Genomic DNA, 19,501 nt, shown 5'->3' with positions numbered 1-19,501 from the left:
AAGAATGAAATCATAAATGGATGGGACTATAAAACATCATGTTAAAGAAATAAGTCAAACTCACAAAGTCCAGAGTCAAATGTTTTCCTTCATATGTAAAAACTAGAGAGACATGAGAAAAAAAATTTAAAGGGATCTCATGAAAATAGAAGGAAAAATAGAGGAGTAGAGGAAGAGGAATTGGAAGGAGGGAGGGAAGATGAGAAAAGGGAAAAGATTTAAAATGAAATTGAACAAATTCTGCTACAAATATACATGAACATATCACAATGATTTTCACTTTTATGTATAACTATGATACATCAATTTAAATATATTAATTAATAGAAGAACCACCAATAGAATAGAGGAAAAGATTGGGGTAGTGAGAAGGAAAGGTGGTAGTACTGGGGACTGAACTGGAACAAATTATGTTATATACATTTATGAATACATCAAAATTAACCTCACAATTATGTATGACTATAATGCACTAATAAAAATGTTTTCAAAATTTAGGTTAGATTCAGATTTATTTTATCAGAAAGTTATGTTCTTTACTGATTAGTGAGAAGATTTATCTAGACTTAAACATATGTCCTTAGATATAAGAAAAGATGCTCAACCTGATTCATAATAAACAATTTTTAAGTACTTGTTAAAGAATAAATGACATGAAAAAGAACTATTACCCAGGCATTACAGTAACATTGAAAAACAAAGGCCTCTCCAGAAAGTGTAAATTTAGTCCTGACAGCATATGCAAAGACATTCAACCTGACGGATAACAATTTTTAAAAAAGCAAAGTTGTTAAACAACACATGACATTAGAAATAATTATCCTCTCTAAAAGTAGAATAACATCAAAATATTTGTTCTCTCTGGAAAACATACGTTTTCTTCAGCCAATTACCACTGCTAATCGCTGTTTTTCAATCCCATCTCAGCCTCTGGAACCTCAGATACCAAGGGAGTCACTATAGATCCCTGAGGTGGCAGCTATAAGATCCCTGGTGGGGAGGAGCCATAGAGAGAGCCCTCCAAGGGCAGTCAGCCTGCAGCAGCTGCAGAAAGAGATTCTGGAGGCAACTCTGGCTCAAGTACAACAGGGTAATTCCCACTGTCAACAGCAGCTGTGTAGCACTGCCATGTGTGCAGGAAGCAGCAAGGCACCAGGGTCAGAGGAGCAGTTCCAGCATGTCATGCCCCAAGACCAGGACTCAGCTCATCAGGTGATATGATGGAAAGGAATCCAGGGGTTGGAATCTGCCAAGGGTTGCCCAAGAAAGAATGTGAATGAATCAGTCAATCAACCAACCAACACTAAATGTGCTTAAAATAATGTTTTCATGTGTCCTTGGGCCATGGGGTGAGCACTCAATGTCTGCACCCTGCTGTGAGGTCTTTGTAATCTTGGTAACTTGAACCTCACATCACTTCAAGCCAGGCTCTGTATTTTCCTCTTCATTTTTCTTTTACTTTTTATTTTGAAATACTCATAGATTCACAGGAAGTTGGCAGCAGTGCCAAGAGATCCTGTGAACCTTCCACCTACTTTTACATCTTGTTTAATTCTACTATGACACCAAAACCGGAATTTTGATACTGGTAGTGGTGGTGGTATGTGTGTGTGTGTGTGTGTGTGTGTGTGTGTGTTTATGTGTGTGTGTATGTCTTTGTGGGGATGTAGATCAGTTGGTAGAGTGCTTGTCTCTCATGGACAAGGCCCTGGGTTAAATCCTCAGCACCACACACACACACACACACACACACACACACACACACAAATATATATATATATATATATATATATATATATATATATATATATATATATGACAGCCAGTTTTTTAATCCATTACATGTACTTTAATACATTCCTATTTATCTGTCATGAAGCTAATAATTCTCTCTATATAATTATACATCTTATATTTTTATAAATATGTATACCTAGTATATAATATATTTTATATAATATAAATTATATAGTATATGTTCCCTCCAACTGGTCTTTTCATTTCTTCTTTTTTCAGGTAAAAGAGGAATCCCTTTTTGTATTTTTACATTGGTAAACCAAGGAAGCTCTAATGTCTTAGGTAAGCTGCTGATGAACCAAAAGTTCTAACCTATAACTTGCTTCTTAAAAGGACCTCATTTCCAAACCTCATTCTGTTAGGACTCACTCACAATCCCTCTCACAATGCACCTGGTTAGGATCACCATTTGGAGGAGTCTGAAGCATAAATCTAGTTGAGGCTAAGATTTTTCCTATTGCTGCTAGGTATTTCAGTTTTTTGGATCTGATAAATAAGGCATCACTACTCAATTGGAAACTGTGCTTCTATTACAACTTCCTGCCTTTATGCCTTTTTACAAAATATCATTACTGCATTTTAGGAAAGACATAATAGTTATTTAAAATAAGACTAACTGTTGTAAAGAAATAACTCCATAAATATCAGTTTGCACAACACTAAAAATTCTCAGTCACATACAGTCCAGTGGGGGAAAGGTATTGTTGGCAGTGAACTGCTATAGATAGAATGTGTCCCCCAAATTCACATGTTGGAAATTAATCACCGTTGTGACAGTGTCAGGAGGTTAAGTAATGAGAAGAGGTATGGCCCTTATGACTGAATTAATGCTGATTTTGTGGGAAAGGGTTAGTTTTCTTGAACTTAGATTTGTTATGAAAGAAAGTTTACTCCTATCTTGTTCTCTTGATGTCAATGTTGACTCGCTTGCCTTTCCACTTTCTGCCATGTTATGAGGTGGTCACAAGGTGCCCATGTGAGGTAGCTTCACTACCTTGGACTTACCATCATCAACAGCTATCACCCAAATACATTTTTTTTTATTTCTATGAATTTCATTATCATGAAGTGTGGTATTCTGCTCTGACAACACAAAATAGAGTAGGACAGAGATTCTGTGCTGTGTACAGTCATCCCAGAACCCAGTCTGAAGTGGACCACAATAAGCAATACAAGGAGGGCTACCAAAATTACAAACACACACACACACACACACAAGGCCCAGTTAAATGTGAATTTTGAAAAATAATAAGTATTTTTTCTCATGCAATAGCCCAACATAAATACTAAAGTTGATATGTATTAATATGAAATATTTCACTTATTTATTCTGAAATTTACTTTAACTTGTTTTCCCTTGTTTTATCCGGCAACCCTATCTCATGATTTGTAAAGTCTCTCTAAATTACCAATATATAACTAACAGCTCAGATGGAAATGGAGTAGAAAGTTATATTGTAACTATTTTCACAGGTATGGGGTTGAGAGGGCTGCTTCAGGCCTAGATTATACATTCCTTTTACTTTTGTTACATTGAGCAGATAACCTCACACAAGCAAGTTTGGTTGAATGTCTACCTGCATTTGCAAAAGAAAATATTTGAAGATACTGATGGGCAGCAAGCCAATTTCTGCAGTATATAGGCATGGTCTGAGACACATTATTCACCAATAAGCAGTGCTAGGAAATATGGAAAGAATTGTTTAAGAATTAAGACACCAAACCAGAGAGTTTGAGGGCTTACACTACATGAAAATCAGCCATGATTACATCTCAGCTGTATACCCAATCTGGCACAGAAGTACATAGGTAGAAAAAAACAAAGACATTCATGATGTAAAATAAGGTATAACCATATATTAATCAAATAGTTACATGATCTTTCTTAAGCTAAGCCAAAACTATAAGAGAAACAATGCCAGGGAAAATGAAACTTCTCTCTCTCTCTCTCTCTCTCTCTCTCTCTCTCTCTCTCTCTCTCTCTCTCTCTCTCTCTCTTAATTATATGAAGCAAAAAGATTATCTTGGGGATAATCAGAAAAATTTTGTGAAGGTAATCACTTAAAAGAGAGTTGTAAAAAAGAAGAGAGGTACACACAATATGAAGCCATCAATCATGTGAACTATTGTTGTGATTTGAATGTGAGACATCTCCCAAAAGCCTATGTGTAAGACAATGCAAGAGGGTTTAGAGAAGAAATGATTGGGTTAACCCAATCAATGAATTAATCCTGAGAGGATTAACAGAGTGGTAACTGAAGGCTGGTAGGGTGTGCCTAGAGGAGTTAAGTTGTTAGGGGCAAGCCTTTGGGGAATACATTTTGTATGTGTTGAGTGGAGTCTCCCTGTCTGCTGTCTGATCATCATGTGAGCTGTTTCCCTCTGCCAGACTCTTTTGCCATGAGGTTCAGCCTCCCCTTGAGCACAGAGGAATGGAATTGTGGACTGAGACCTCTAAAAAAATGAACCCCAAATAAACTTTTCCTGCTCTACAATTGTTCTATCAGGTATTTCAGTCACAACAGTGGAAAAGCTGACAAACACAACCATGACCATAACTCAGAATTCTTCATTCCAATGAGTTCTAATGTCAGAAGTTTGAATCAGGATTAAATGACAAGAATGATAAATGCCTATGAAAAATTATAGACTGCTGAGAAGTGGAAAATCCTATTGCTTTGTGCAAGTATATATATTTATTTAAAATAATGAAAAAGTAGTTTAATATACATTTTTCATAATCACAGGTTAAAAGTTGGTCTTCCTCTCTGAAGCTTTCTCCGCTGTAAAATTTATCAATAGCTTGAATACACTGGTTTGTGATGGCTTCTTCTCAAAAATATAGAAAAAATATTTGGAAGACAGTAAACAGTAAACCAGATTCTGGTTTTGTCATAAATATCAAAATAAAACAAAAGTTACATGATATGTAAGGATTTTTCATTTGAAAAAGTCACAAAGATTTCCTTTCTTCTCTTGATCCTTCTCTTGCTTCTATCCAGACGTTCGGTAGCCATGACACAAGGAAATGGCACTGAAGTGACTGAATTTTACCTTCTAGGATTTGGTGCCCAACGTCAGTTTCAGATCATCTTCTTCATTGTGTTTCTCATGATCTACGTGATGTCCACGGTGGGGAATACTGGAATGATCCTACTCATCAGGACAGATGCCAGACTCCAAACACCCATGTACTTTTTCCTACAACATCTGGCCTTTGTTGACATCTGCTACACGACAGCTATCACTCCCAAGATGCTGCAAAACTTCATCACAGAAAACAAGTCCATATCATTTGGTGGATGCTTAATGCAATTACTGGTCTATGCAAACTTTGCAACCAGTGACTGCTACCTCCTGGCAGCAATGGCAGTTGACCGTTACGTAGCCATCTGTAAGCCTCTTCACTATTCCATCATCATGTCTCAGACAGTCTGCATCCAGATGGTAGCTGGTTCATACCTCATGGGATCAATAAATGCCTCTGTACAAACGGGTTTTACATTTTCACTGTCCTTCTGTCGGTCCAACATCATTAATCACTTTTTCTGTGATGTTCCCCCAATTCTTATGCTATCATGCTCCAACATTGACATCAACATCCTGGTACTTACTGTGTTTGTGGGATTTAACTTGACGTTCACTGTGTTAGTCGTCATCTTCTCCTACATTTACATCCTGACCACCATCCTGAAGATGTCTTCTACTGCAGGGAGGAAGAAGACCTTCTCCACCTGTGCCTCCCACCTGACAGCGGTCACCATTTTCTATGGCACCCTTGCTTACATGTACTTACAGCGTCATTCTGAGAATGCCCAGGAGAATATGAAAGTGGCCTCTGCATTTTATGGCATTGTCATTCCCATGTTGAACCCCCTGATCTACAGTCTGAGAAACAAGGAGGTGAAAGAAGCTTTAAAAGTGGTGGCCAAAAAGCTCTTTTAGGTTGGATCCAAATTGTTCCAATTCAGCACATCAAAGCACCAGTAGAGTTGTTTCAAAAATTGAAAACATTCAGAGATTTTAAATCAGGGATACCCTTATTGATACAAAACATCTTAGATGTAAGAAATATCCTAAGACCTCTTCTGAGACTCATTTACTATGTAATACCATTTGAAAATAAATAATCCTTATGGAGAATGCTTTATGGAAAAGATTGGAATATTAAGAAATGTCTATTGCCGTGACCATTGTGGTGGCCAAACTAGCAGGTTCTGGTGAGGGGCAATGGGAGATTAGAAGAAATAAGAGTCACATACACAAATTTTGAAGGTAAAACAGCTGGGATCTGGTGGAGTGCTGCTCTTTGATGGAGAAGCAGGCCAAAAGAATTACACCAGCAATCTTTATTATATATGTCTCATTAATCAGATTAAAGACTATGCAAGCATTATTCTTTGAATCATGAAAGTTACAGAGTTAGCAATATATGCAGCTATTTCCTAAGTTACATTCCATGGTTGCAAGTGAAATAATAGGAGCATTGTGTAGCTCTCAAGAAAGTCCATTGTTTAAAGTTACTAATTTGTGGACAGATTCAGCAGCAGCAGAACTGGTGAAACACTGCTGTTGTCTAGCAAGGAAGTTCCTTCAGTCTCAGAAACTGTGTGCCTGAGAGCAAGGTTGAAGCTGTTAAGACTCTAGCAACAGAGTCTCCCCATGGAGAGCATTGTCATAGCAACTGTACATCCTACACCTTTGGATAGAAAATTTCCCAGTCACCAAGTATGCTACAGCCATGAAGTCATCAGGGACCCCAATCTCAGTTACTGGGCTCCCATGCACTGTCACTGTTCTCCACAGTGCATAAACTTTATAGACTATCATTTTAAATATTTTTCAAGTATGCTTTTAATGGCTACAAAAATACCTAGCTTTCCATAATAAAAAAAAATGTAAATTCATTTTCCTCATCTTTAAATAATTTCATTATATTATGTACAATAAGGTCTTTTGTTTATTCTGTCCAAATTATTAAACAAACCTCAATGTAAAATGAATTCTTTAAAAAGCATATTTTGACTCAAGATATCCTTTTTACCTAAAATTCCCATGTTGTTACATTCCCTGGCACCTGAATACACTTATTTCTATCATTAGTTACCCTTTTTCATCTCATTCTATCCCTTTCTCCCTAGGGAAAGGGAACTCATGCAAACATTTTCTATTTCCATCTCCAGTACAGGTAACCTAGAAATAGATACATCTAAACACTGCCAGTGATTATTTATTTACAAAAGCTATACTGATCTTTTTTTTTTTTTTTTTTTTTTGATAAATGCTATAGAAACCCAATAGAAATGTAGGCCAAAAGCCCTTTGAATCAAGACAAAGAATAGGTAGCAGAAAAGCATTAGTATTCAGATTGTGTGTCATACCATAATGAAGTACAGGCAATGAAAGAAAGTACTTGTGGCCATTTTCATGCCTACCTCAAAATGGTAAGCTCCTACTCAGAGAAAATTTATTTCTCGATGACACCCTGATTAGGACATGTTTCATCCTGCCATATATGAAAACTATAGAAACATTTAAATTGGATCTCTATGAAGAGATTCATTATTAAGTCTCCAGCATCTATTAGTGTCAGGAATTTTCTAAGTACCCATTAGACTGTTTTTTGAATAAATGAACAGAGAATACATATAGAAAAGGTGAAGGTGTCCATTCAATGAGGAAGTTTACCATCTACAGTCCAGCACAGTAAACCGTTCTTATGGACAACCATGCTTTTAAAAAATGTAAGTTTAGACTGTAAGGAAAGAAATATGATACCATACTCTAAATAGTTTGGAATGGAAATAGCATGGAGGAAAGAATAGCTACATGCGCTGAAATACAAAGAATTAATAACCATTCCTTGTGTGGCAAAACATAGCTGGTTGTCTATGCACTAGGCAATCCATCCATTATCTTAATCCTTCCTGAAAGAACTCTGATTTTATAGAAAAAGTAAAGTGGCAGAAATAGAAATTTTATACCCCAGACTTCATTGCAGCTTCATGGCACATGTCTTGAATAGAGGTCATATATTTGAGTTTGTACAGAGAAAAATTAAGCTTGCCTAAAAAAAAGTTTTGGCCTATTCTCAGATACTAGGGAATGATCTTTAAATTGAAGGAATGCCCTACCCAATAGGATTATCAACATTTTCCTTGAGTCTTTGACATTGGACAGTTCAAAAAATGATTTATAATGGAAACATGGGAATATTCTACATCAGTTTCAAACGCAAAAGGAACTGGAGACTAAAGACGATATTGTTCCTCTAGGAGCGGCCTGTATCTAAAGATCAGTCATGTGGCTAGTTTGTCCTCAAGCCCCCATAAAAATTCTGGACACCAAAGATTCAGGTGAGCTTCTTGAGTAGGTAATACTCCACGCACATTGCCTTACTTGGAGTCAGGAGCATAACTCATCCCCCAGGATGGTGAAAGTCATATTTGGATCACTCCCAGACTTCACTCTATGTATCTATTCCTTTGGTTGTTTCATATTTGTATCTTCTTGCTTGTTGTAATAAAACTGTACTTGTATGTATAGTTCTTTCCTGGTATCTTCCTCAGTTTGGACTTTGTAACAAATGACTATTGATAGGGTAGTTCATAAACAACAAAAATTTCTTTCTCATAATTCTCGAGGCTAGAATTCCACAATGAAGATGCTGGCTTGAACATGGTATCTCATTGTGTCCTTCCTAACATAGCATAAAAAAGGTTAAAGGGCTCACTAAACCGCTTCGGAGTTGCTCCACCCTTGTGACTTAATTATCTCCTAAAGATTTCATGTCATACTATTAAAGTAAGAGTTATAATTTCAGCAAATGAACCTCAAGGGGACATACATATTAAGTTCATAACATTCCATCTCTGGCCTCTATAATTCATACTCATCTTGCACACAAAATGCCTTCATTCAATTTCAAAAATCCCAAAATCTTGATGTATATCACCATCAACTCAAGCCTAAAGTCCAAAGTCTTATCTAAACATCATCTAAATAAAATATGAATGAGAATCATGATATGATTTATTCTTAGGCAAAACTCCTGTTCAGCTGTGAACCTCTCAAACCAATTTATGTGCTTCCAAAAAACATGGACAGGATAGGAATAGTATAGAAATTCCCACTCCAAAAAGCAGAAATAAGAAAGGAGCAATTGTCCAAAACAAGTCCCAAACCTAGAAAAGTAAACTGTATGAGGATCTATTACTTAAAAATAACCCTCTTGAGATAACAGTTGATGAACAACAACTTTCATCAACAATTGTTCATCAAGAAATCTGCTGTTTAGTGAATAATATAAGAGACATTTTATAAAAATACATAAATAAATAACCCTCTTGAGCTGAGTAAGAGCTGTAATCCCGCTACTGAAGAGGCCGAGGCAGGAGAATCACAAGTTTGAGGTCAGCCAATGCAATTTAGCAAAACCCTGTCTCAAAAAAATAAATAAATAAATAAATGACTGGGGATGTAACTTAGTGGTAAAGCACCCCTGAATTCAATAATGCAATACCACTAATGATTATGATGATGGTGATGATGATGATCATGATGATGATCATAATGATGATTATGATGAGCCTATGAACTCTGTGCCTTTGGTAAGTGTGGCAGCCCCAGTGATCTCTGAATGGCCTGCAGGGTCCTTCTTCCTGCCTTTGGAGGAATCAGCAATGGTTCAATCCTGAAGGTTCCAAGCAGTTCAACAATCTTGCTTCAATTTTTCCCCTTTTCCATCTTTCATTGACTCCTAACTGGTGTTTTTTCTGCTGGCATAATCCCATCTCAGATCCTGGCTTTGGGATTATTTGATTCACATAAGATCCTGGTTTCATGTCCCTATGAATCTCCTCATCAGTCACCTGACCATGCCCTTAGTAATCTCTTCCAAGTATGATGTGTCATAATTTGCAGTACAGACATCCTGAGATTTTCCCAAATCTTTAAGCTCCTAGTCTCTTGTGTTTGACAAATCTATCCTAAATAGTGTTACTGTTTTCACCTTGACCAAAAGCACTTAGCAAGAAGCAAATGACTCCTTCAACACTTTCTCCAGGATCTCCTCAGCTGGATATGCATTTTCATCACCCTATCTGCCTTGAAATACAAGAATGTGAACACATCTCGGCCAAGTTCTTGCCACTTTATGGAAAGGATTGTCTTTTCCCCATTGTCCAATAACGTGCTACTCCTTCCCATCTAAGACTTCATCAGGAGCCTCTATACTATCCATCCTATATTCCACTCATGGTTAATTGGGTATTCTCTAATAATAAGAAAGCTATCTCTGTAACTCTTTTTTTGTGAGTCCTTGTGTGAATCATTTAAAAATTCTGATCACAGAAGTCTATCTCTTTCTAGCATATAACCCAATATTCCTGTGGTCTCTACCATTACCCATACACAAAGGGACTACCATACTTTTAGATATTTGGAGCATAGCATGCTACAAAAAAAATGCTGCTCTAATTTGTATACGTCTATTTGTATCAACATTTACACAAACATGTACATGTACATATGTGTGAATATCCATTATAAGTAGTCACTGATATTGCTAGGATATGGCTTATACTAGAAATACTGGATCATAGACTCGCATAGTTAATTGTGCTAATATTTTCAATTGTCTCAAACATTACTGTACTAATTTACCTTACCAACAGAAAAATATGAGTTTCTGAGGGACCATGTTGTCACCAAAACTTGGTAATTTAAAGTAATATCTGTAAAATTATACTTTGAATTATTCATATATAATACTAGAGAGCTGTGTATCTTTTCATATTTCTATCGAATATTTAGGTTTGTTTTCTTCCATAATTACCCTGTTTATATCTCTTACAAATTTTCACATTACACTGAATTATAATTAGATACATATACTGGATATATACAATCTTTGACATCTATGTGTAGGGAATAAATCTGCCTGACCAAATTTCCAGTACTATTCAGTCTTTGCTCTTTTATAATGATAATTTTAAATAGAGTGGAATTTTTAATTTTTATGATTTGTGCTTTTAAGTCATCTAAATTTTTTCTATATAGCTAAATCATACATATTCAGCAATGTTTTATTCTCAAAACTGAAATCTCAATTTCTGACACATTGGGAAGCCATTTTTGTAAAATATAAAGGAGGGAATCAAATTTTTTTTTCAATGTGTAAGCATTTAGAGCACCTTGGTATTGCTCCATTTTTCTCTGATATACATATTAATGTTTTCACACCTCAAGTGTCCATAGACTAAAGGGTCTGTTTTTTACTTCCTTTTCTCAGTTCCATTGTCCTGTTAGTCTACCAAAGCCACCTCCACACTTTTTTTATTAATTTCTTCATAATAACGTCTGATGTTTCATAGGACAAGTCCTGCTCCCACCTGTTTTCCTAGGAAATTCCATGTAAAATGCCAAGTTGAACAAAAGATTTTCTCAAGTATCTGATTAGAATTGCAAAGAACCTATAAATTAATTTATGGGTGATATGTGATATTTATAGTATTGAGGGCTTATCCAGAAAAACAGTCTGATTTTTGGTCTTCTTCAAGCCTTTAATGTTTTATTTTCCTTAATGAGGCTCATGATGCAGTCATGAGTATCACAGAATTTGGCTCTCATAACAAAATGAACTTTCAAAAAGAATGAACTTCATTAATATTTGGGGTTTTTTTGAAACAAATCATGAAGCAAAAATGTCAGATATTATTTAAGAGTAATTGATTTCTGGTTATAAAGGGTAAAAGTTGTGTTACTGGGTTACAGAACATAAGAACATCTTTGTTGACACATCATGAGAGGTTTAACAATAGACCGAACAAAAGTATCCCTAAATCACCTCAGTAGATTTACTGGCAAAAAGTAAAAAGAGGCATGGAGAGATAAGTACAGAAAGTGGCCATGCATGTTTAAAACTACTAAAGAATTTTGACAATGCTGAGACCATTTTATTGCTTTTAAAACAATGGGGTCGAAAACATATTAATAATTTAAAAAGAAATGATCCATTTCCATAGATACATTGAAAACATTTTTACAGAAGAATGTATGTGACCATGAGTCCATGATAGTCACAGTGGAGGTGGTGAGGAGGGAAAGGGGTAAAATGGGAAAATGGACATAAATTAGAGCAAGATCATATACAACTATCTGGGCAGGCTAAGGTTTTCAGATATGACAATTTATATTTGGGTAAATGGTATTTTCACTAAAATATAGAGAACATTTTTAAAAAACATAAGTGAATAAAAGCCAGCATATTTTATGTGCCTTAACTGATATATTTAGGAAACATCAATCACTTCCTGAGAGCTCAGCTGATGCTCAAATAGCCATTTCTCCAAAATACACAGGCAATTATCTGTGCTGAGCACCAAGGTTCAGCCTGTAAATTCAAGTCCATTATGTCACAGAAATACGCTCTGAACCCACTGTGGAACCCAATGTTATACCATTTTCACATCCACATTAAGAGAATCACAGGTTCATACCTTTTCTGCTCTTGTCTCTTTGCCACTTTACACATGCTGTTTAATCTTTAGCAACCATGGGACACAATAATGGCACTGAAGTGACTGAATTCATTCTGCTGGGATTTGCGGGTCAACACAAGTTTTGGCACATCCTCTTCATGGTATTTCTGGTGACCTATGCAGCCACCTTACTAGGCAATGTGGGGATGATCCTCCTCATCAAGAGCCACTCCTCCCTTTACACTCCTATGTACTTTCTCCTCCAACACTTGGCTTTTGTGGACCTCTGCTATGCCTCTGCTATCACTCCCAAGATGCTGCAGAATTTCCTGTGCAACAAACAATCCATCTCCTTCACAGGATGTCTGGTGCAATTGCTGGTCTATGGTACTTTTGTAACCAGTGACTGCTACATCCTGGCTGCGATGGCAGTGGACCGATACGTGGCCATCTGTAACCCACTGCACTACCCAACTGTCATGTCTCGGAGACGCTGCATTCAGCTGCTGCTGGGTTCATATTTCATGGGTTTCCTGAATGCCTCTGTAAACACAGGTTTTACTTTCTCGTTGAACTTTTGCAAATCCAATGCAATTAACCACTTCTTCTGTGATGTACCCCCAATCCTTGCCCTGTCATGCTCCAGTATCCACGTCAACATCATGGTACTGACTGTCTTTGTGAGGTTTAACTTGACATTCACTGTGCTGGTCGTCATCTTTTCCTACACATGCATCCTGGATGCCATCCTGAGGATATCTTCTGCTGCAGACAGGAAAAAAGCCTTCTCTACATGTGCCTCCCACCTAACAGCAGTCACTATTTTCTATGGGACTCTCTTGTATATGTATGTACACCATGGGACCAATAGATCTCAAGAGCAAGAAAAAGTGGCATCTGTGTTTTATGGTATCATAATTCCCATGTCAAACTCCCTCATCTATAGCCCAAGAAACCAGGATGTGATAAAATCCCTAAAACACATAGGAAATAAGAGCTTCGTTGACTTTATTCCACTTTTCCTCTAGGAAAACACATCTCCTCTTAGATTAAAGGGGAATAAAGAGAGTTGGGGAAGGAGAGGAATTGTGGAATAAATTTGACAAAATTAGGCTATATACCTGTATAAATATACCCAGGTGAATTCCACCTGTATGTGCATCTATAATGCACTGATTATCAATAAATAAATAACCAATAGAGTAAGAGGAAGGGGAATAAGAGGATAGAAGGGAAGGGGGAAGCACTGGGGACTGAAATGGAGCAAATTCGCTTCCATGCCTATATGATTATGTCAAAATAAATCCAACCATCATGTATAATACACTAAGAGAAACATTTAAAAAAAGAAGTATATCTCTTCTTTAAAATGAAAAATAACTCCTGCTATTTCTCTCTAGCTATCTAGGTTTTTATTTGAAACAAAAATGTTAAAGGCTGTTTCTTTGGATACTAGGTACAGAAAACAAGAGTGGGAGCAGATAGGGAAATAGGGAAATCCTCACAGATATCAAGGCATTTGATATTCATGCTCTCCTGGTTTCCTAACAAAATAGAAAATTGACATCGGTGTCAGAAAGATCTGGTGCATATTGGTTGTATGATTGATAAGTGCAACTTGAATCTCTAGCTGGCTTTCTCTAGCTTTGTGATGAAAGCTGTACTTCTTAGGATAACAAAATCTAGTGCAGAGCAGATTCATTTACCCAAAACTTGATGCTTTATATCACCCAATCTTCAAAAACAATGAGGAGAGATAGAGTTCAAGCTTAAATCCAGAAGTCAAGTATGCACTCAGAACATGGTATTCTCAACAGCTGGGGGCTAAAAAAGAAGGATCAAGCACACACCCTCCTATAGTGTACAGGAAATGTAAAGTAAAAGGCTGATAGCTCTCCTTGTAATTCTGTTCTGGTATTTCATTGGTCAGTTAAACCACAGGGAGGTGTCAGTGGGATCATGGATAAGAGACATTGTTCACCACCTTTCCTAGTGTTTCCCGAAAGTTCACTGAGACCATAACAATGGGGTTGTCAACCAATCATCACCCAAATGTACCAAGTGAACCCAAGTGGTTCCCATTCACAAAGCAATTATTCTTAAACATAATGGCTGTAAATGCCTTTGCTCAGAGAAGGCAAACGCAGTGTCTTTTGTGTTTTGAGTTATTTCATTCAGATATTGTTCTGCAGGCTTGTCTATATTGTCAGGAATGGTTGATCTCCTTCTTTTTAAAGACTGAATAATGTTCCATTGTGCATATATGTGTGTGGAGGGGTGCTTGTGCCCCATTTTCTCCATGCACTTACCCCGTGGTAGACTTTACATTGTTTTGATGTCCTGGCTATTGTGAATAATACTGCAATAAACACAGGAGCGCAGATATCTCTTGAAGGAACTATTATAGTAGATTTTCTAATACTGAAGTATTCTGTGGTCCTATGGAAGAACTCCTGCTTTGAGTTGCTAGTTTTGAGACAATTTTCTTTTCATTGTGCTGCCATTATTTTTGTGTTGCTATGGTTATTTCGTGATTTTATATTAATGTCTGTGAGTGGCACTGGGCTAGTTTTTGAGCTTTGTTAGCTTGCTTCATGTAAATTACCGTGAAGCCTTCCTTCTTCAGCCATGCCCTACATGGGTCACCTTACGTCAGTATTTTCTGGTCCATGATAACTTTCAGGCCCACAGATAGGTACTCTAGCTGCTAAATTGTAATCAATTCCTTCTTTCCTTATGATGGCGTAGTAGTTGCTATTTTGTATCTTCTGTATAGCTTTTGGTGATCAATACTTTCTGACAGAAAATCATCTTCCACCAGGCTCTCTAATTTGTTTCCGTACTGTGAAGCTAATTATCCTCTCATTTCTGTATTTCCTGCTTCCCCAAGCATTATTTTTCTTTAAAAGATAGCAAACAATAAAATTAAAAGAAAAAAAATCCCACATTTTTGCCTTTGCTGCAAAGAATGAGGCCTTAGATTTATGAGTTGTATCATTTAAAAATAGTGATTATAAACTAAGTTTATGTAAAATAAAAGAATTTTCTTCTCAACTTACAATAATTTTATCATCTTTTGAAAGGTAGGCTTAATTATTTTATCCTATTTGTGCTTATTAATTCTAGTATTTGTAGAGTCATAAATTTTGTTTGAACACTGTAGCTTAAAATGTAGCTTCTAAAATGGTTTTGTAAATTCTTAGAGATATTTGCAAACTTTGTTCAACCAAAGGCTGGCTTAAATGATTTTTAACTTTCAAAGTGGCAGAAACCTAGAGAAACTCCCTCTTCCCCTAATCCATACTTGGGCTCATTTAGCAAAGTTCATATTAAACTACAAATGCCCTCCCTAATGCCTCCTATGATAAGGCCTAATTTCTAAGCATGTGTTGCAGAAGTTAAAAAAAAAAAAAAAAACACCTGAACTTTTTAACTCTAGACATGGTTTAATCCATGCTTTTTAAAACAAACTAAAGTCCCTAAATATGAACTTGATCAATTTCATTAATTATATCTAATTATTTTTCTATAAAATAAACTTTTTCTTAACGTGGCCTGCCATGGGCTGGAACAGGTTAATTTGCTATAACTATTGCCTTACTTTTGTCCTTTATTTAATGTATTTCTAGTTTATAAATGTTGAATATAACTTATTTGGAACAGAAATTGACTAAGGATATTTCCCACCTCTGAGCAGTCCAGTTCCTCTGAGTAAGGGCATTGGTAGCCATTATCTCTAAGAACAATTGTATTAGGAGAATATCAGGATGGGAAAACTTCCTGACGTTCCCTCCATGAGGATGGTCCAGCATGGAAAAGATCAAACTTCTACTTCACTTTTAGAGATTTCCTCACATTTCAGAGTAGAGTTAAGATTTCTCTCAATAAGGGAAAGGATGGACAGGATACCAGCATCATCATATGAGACCAGACTTAACTAATTTGGGGACTTCTCTACTGTGATGCACCCTGATGCATGGTTGGGAATCATTTGAATTCCCTTGGCACATTTGGGTGATGGTTGGTTGACCACTGTTTCTATCTCAGTGAACTTTCTGGAAACATTGGGAAAGGTGGTGAACAAAGATCCCACTGACACCTCCCTATGGTTTAACTAACCAGAGAAAATACCAAAACAGAATTGCAACAAGGGTTCTCAGCCTTTTTTTAATATTTACTTTTTAGTTGGACACCATACCTTTATTTATTTATTTTGCTGAGGATCGAACCCAGGGCCTCACACATGCTAAACAAGCGCTCTACCTCTGAGCCACAACCCAGCCCTCAGCCTTTTAATTTATATTTCCTGTAAATAGGATGAGTGTGTGCTAAATCCTTTCAGTTTTCCTCCAGCTGTTGAGAACACCATGTTCAGAGTGCATACTTGACTTCCAGATTTAATCCTGGATTCTTGTATCTGTTCTCAATTTTGGAGTTTGGGCAATGAGTCTCCTCTGCCTTGGATTTTGTTTTCCTAAGACAAACACCGATAGTGGAAGAGAGGTGAAGATTCAAGGTACATTTTACCAATGATAATGCTGATATATACCAGATTTTCCTGACTTCGGTGTCAGTTTCCTAATTTGTTAAGAAAATAGGACAGAAAGGGTGGATTTCATTCCTTTTTCCTCCATATGTGTGATGATCTACCCTATTGTCCTCTTGGTCCGACTCTTCTGTAGGTACATATTATCTGAAGAAATGCCCTCTAAATTTGAATTCATAATAATAAGATAGATATTGAGAGAAAAACAAGAGCTATTTTTATTCTGAAGACAAGACCAAAAGAGAAGAGAAGGCAACTACTTCATAAAAACCAAACAGGTTTTTCCCTAGGTGAATCTTCATAGTGCAACTGAAGAGGCATTTATATAGCATTGATTATGTTCTCTTTAATTAATTTAATGTCAGATATATCAAGAGGCTCATCAAAGTGTACAAAGGCAATAGCAAAAACTTATTACTTATTTTCAGACGGCTGTTTTCTAGGAAACATATTATTAGAAATTCAATTATGTAATCAATTGATTTTTGGCATCTTTTAGGTGTTGTTGATAATTAAGGAATAGATTTTTATGTCAGAAACATTTGCCTCATCACTTGATTGAATACTAAGAGCCCTTTGGCCTTCTTGTTGGATCCTGCTGACATAGAAATCATGTTTCAAGCTAGAAGCTCTTAGTTCCTATGTGTTTTAGGGCTTTTATCACATCCTGGTTTCTCAGGCTGTAGATGAGAGGGTTTGACATGGGAATTATGATACCATAAAACACAGATGCCACTTTTTCTTGTTCTTGAGATCTATTGGTCCCATGGTGTACATACATATACAAGAGAGTCCCATAGAAAATAGTGACTGCTGTCAGGTGGGAGGCACATGTGGAGAAGGCTTTCTTCCTGCCTGCAGCAGAAGATATCCTCAGGATGGCAGCCAGGATGCATGTGTAGGAAAAGATGACGACCAGCACAGTGAATGTCAAGTTAAACCCCACAAAGACAGTCAGTACCATGATGTTGACGTGGATACTGGAGCATGACAGGGCAAGGATTGGGGGTACATCACAGAAGAAGTGGTTAATTGCATTGGATTTGCAAAAGTTCAACGAGAAAGTAAAACCTGTGTTTACAGAGGCATTCAGGAAACCCATGAAATATGAACCCAGCAGCAGCTGAATGCAGCGTCTCCGAGACATGACAGTTGGGTAGTGCAGTGGGTTACAGATGGCCACGTATCGGTCCACTGCCATCGCAGCCAGGATGTAGCAGTCACTGGTTACAAAAGTACCATAGACCAGCAATTGCACCAGACATCCTGTGAAGGAGATGGATTGTTTGTTGCACAGGAAATTCTGCAGCATCTTGGGAGTGATAGCAGAGGCATAGCAGAGGTCCACAAAAGCCAAGTGTTGGAGGAGAAAGTACATAGGGGTGTGAAGGGAGGAGTGGCTCTTGATGAGGAGGATCATCCCCACATTGCCTAGTAAGGTGGCTGCATAGGTCACCAGAAATACCATGAAGAGGATGTGCCAAAACTTGTGTTGACCCGCAAATCCTAGCAGAATGAATTCAGTCACTTCAGTGCCATTATTGTGTCCCATGGTTGCTAAAGATTAAACAGCATGTGTAAAGTGGCAAAGAGACAAGAGCAGAAAAGGTATGACCCTGTGATTCTCTTAATGTAGATGTGAAAATGGTATAACATTGGGTTCCACAGTGGGTTCAGAGCGTATTTCTGTGACATAATGGACTTGAATTTACAGGCTGAACCTTGGTGCTCAGCACAGATAATTGCCTGTGTATTTTGGAGAAATGGCTATTTGAGCATCAGCTGAGCTCTCAGGAAGTGATTGATGTTTCCTAAATATATCAGTTAAGGCACATAAAATATGCTGGCTTTTATTCACTTACGCTTTTTAAAAACGTTCTCTATATTTTAGTGAAAATACCATTTACCCGAATATAAATTGTCATATCTGAAAAACCTTAGCCTGCCCAGATAGTTGTATATGATCTTGCTCTAATTTATGCCCATTTTCCCATTTTACCCCTTTCCCTCCTCACCACCTCCACTGTGACTAACATGGTCACATACAGTCTTCTGTAAAAATGTTTTCAATGTATCTATGGAAATGGATCATTTCTTTTTAAGTTATTAATATGTTTTCGACCCAAATGTTTAAAATTCAATAAAGTGGTCTCAGCATTGTCAAAATTATTTAATAGTTTTAAAAGTGCATTATCACTTCCTGTACTTATCTCACCATGGCCAGGTAATGGAGTCCCTGGTGCAATGATGGTCCACAGACCACCCCTGGGCAAGTGTGCTCTGTGTTGTCCATTGTCTCCATTTACCTGTGTCTTCTGCTAGTGATGAAGAGCAGATCGCCTACAACTGGTCTTACTGCAAATACCTCAGTGTGAACATTTCTCTGTGATGTATTCCTGGAAACACCGCCACTGAGTTTGAGGGCCTGACACATACATTCACTCCGCCCAAGTGTGGCCACTTCACCTTCTGGTGGAAGCCCCAGTGCACACTGTAGCTACCTGTGCATGGGCCCCATATCCTCACTTCCTTGTGGTATCACAAAGTGCCTTATTATCGTTTTTTTCCTTAACTACAAAATAATTTGATTATTGTTCCAATAGTCATAGATTTTGTTGTTCTACTTATCATTAAATGTTTGGTGTTCTACTTTCTCATTAAAAGTTTTTATTTTTGC

The 19,501-nt window shown here is 37.1% G+C and overlaps 3 protein-coding genes across 3 annotated transcripts; 2 read left to right on the top strand and 1 right to left on the bottom strand.

The window, feature by feature from the left end:
- Nucleotides 1-4,812: 4,812 nt before the first annotated feature.
- Nucleotides 4,813-5,742, top strand: LOC139707062 (olfactory receptor 5AK2-like). Its single transcript, XM_071617051.1, has one exon. It carries the CDS (start codon nucleotides 4,813-4,815, stop codon nucleotides 5,740-5,742), a length of 930 nt encoding a protein of 309 aa, XP_071473152.1.
- A 6,610-nt stretch (nucleotides 5,743-12,352) lies between these two features.
- On the top strand, nucleotides 12,353-13,306 carry LOC139706944 (olfactory receptor 5AK2-like). The gene has a single exon (XM_071616920.1). It carries the CDS (start codon nucleotides 12,353-12,355, stop codon nucleotides 13,304-13,306), a length of 954 nt encoding a protein of 317 aa, XP_071473021.1.
- A 4,140-nt stretch (nucleotides 13,307-17,446) lies between these two features.
- Nucleotides 17,447-18,376, bottom strand: LOC114082391 (olfactory receptor 5AK2-like). The gene has a single exon (XM_027923635.2). It carries the CDS (start codon nucleotides 18,374-18,376, stop codon nucleotides 17,447-17,449), a length of 930 nt encoding a protein of 309 aa, XP_027779436.2.
- Nucleotides 18,377-19,501: the final 1,125 nt, after the last annotated feature.

This window comes from Marmota flaviventris, chromosome 9 (genome assembly GCF_047511675.1).
Source record: "Marmota flaviventris isolate mMarFla1 chromosome 9, mMarFla1.hap1, whole genome shotgun sequence".
NCBI lineage: Eukaryota > Metazoa > Chordata > Mammalia > Rodentia > Sciuridae > Marmota > Marmota flaviventris.
The sequence above is the reverse complement of the archived record's forward strand: the minus strand, read 5'-3'. Positions and strand labels throughout refer to the sequence as shown.

Coding starts and splice junctions, on each gene's coding strand:
- LOC139707062 (XM_071617051.1), top strand. CDS start 4,813: ATGACACAAGGAAATGGCACTGAAGTGACTGAATTTTACCTTCTAGGA.
- LOC139706944 (XM_071616920.1), top strand. CDS start 12,353: ATGGGACACAATAATGGCACTGAAGTGACTGAATTCATTCTGCTGGGA.
- LOC114082391 (XM_027923635.2), bottom strand. CDS start 18,376: ATGGGACACAATAATGGCACTGAAGTGACTGAATTCATTCTGCTAGGA.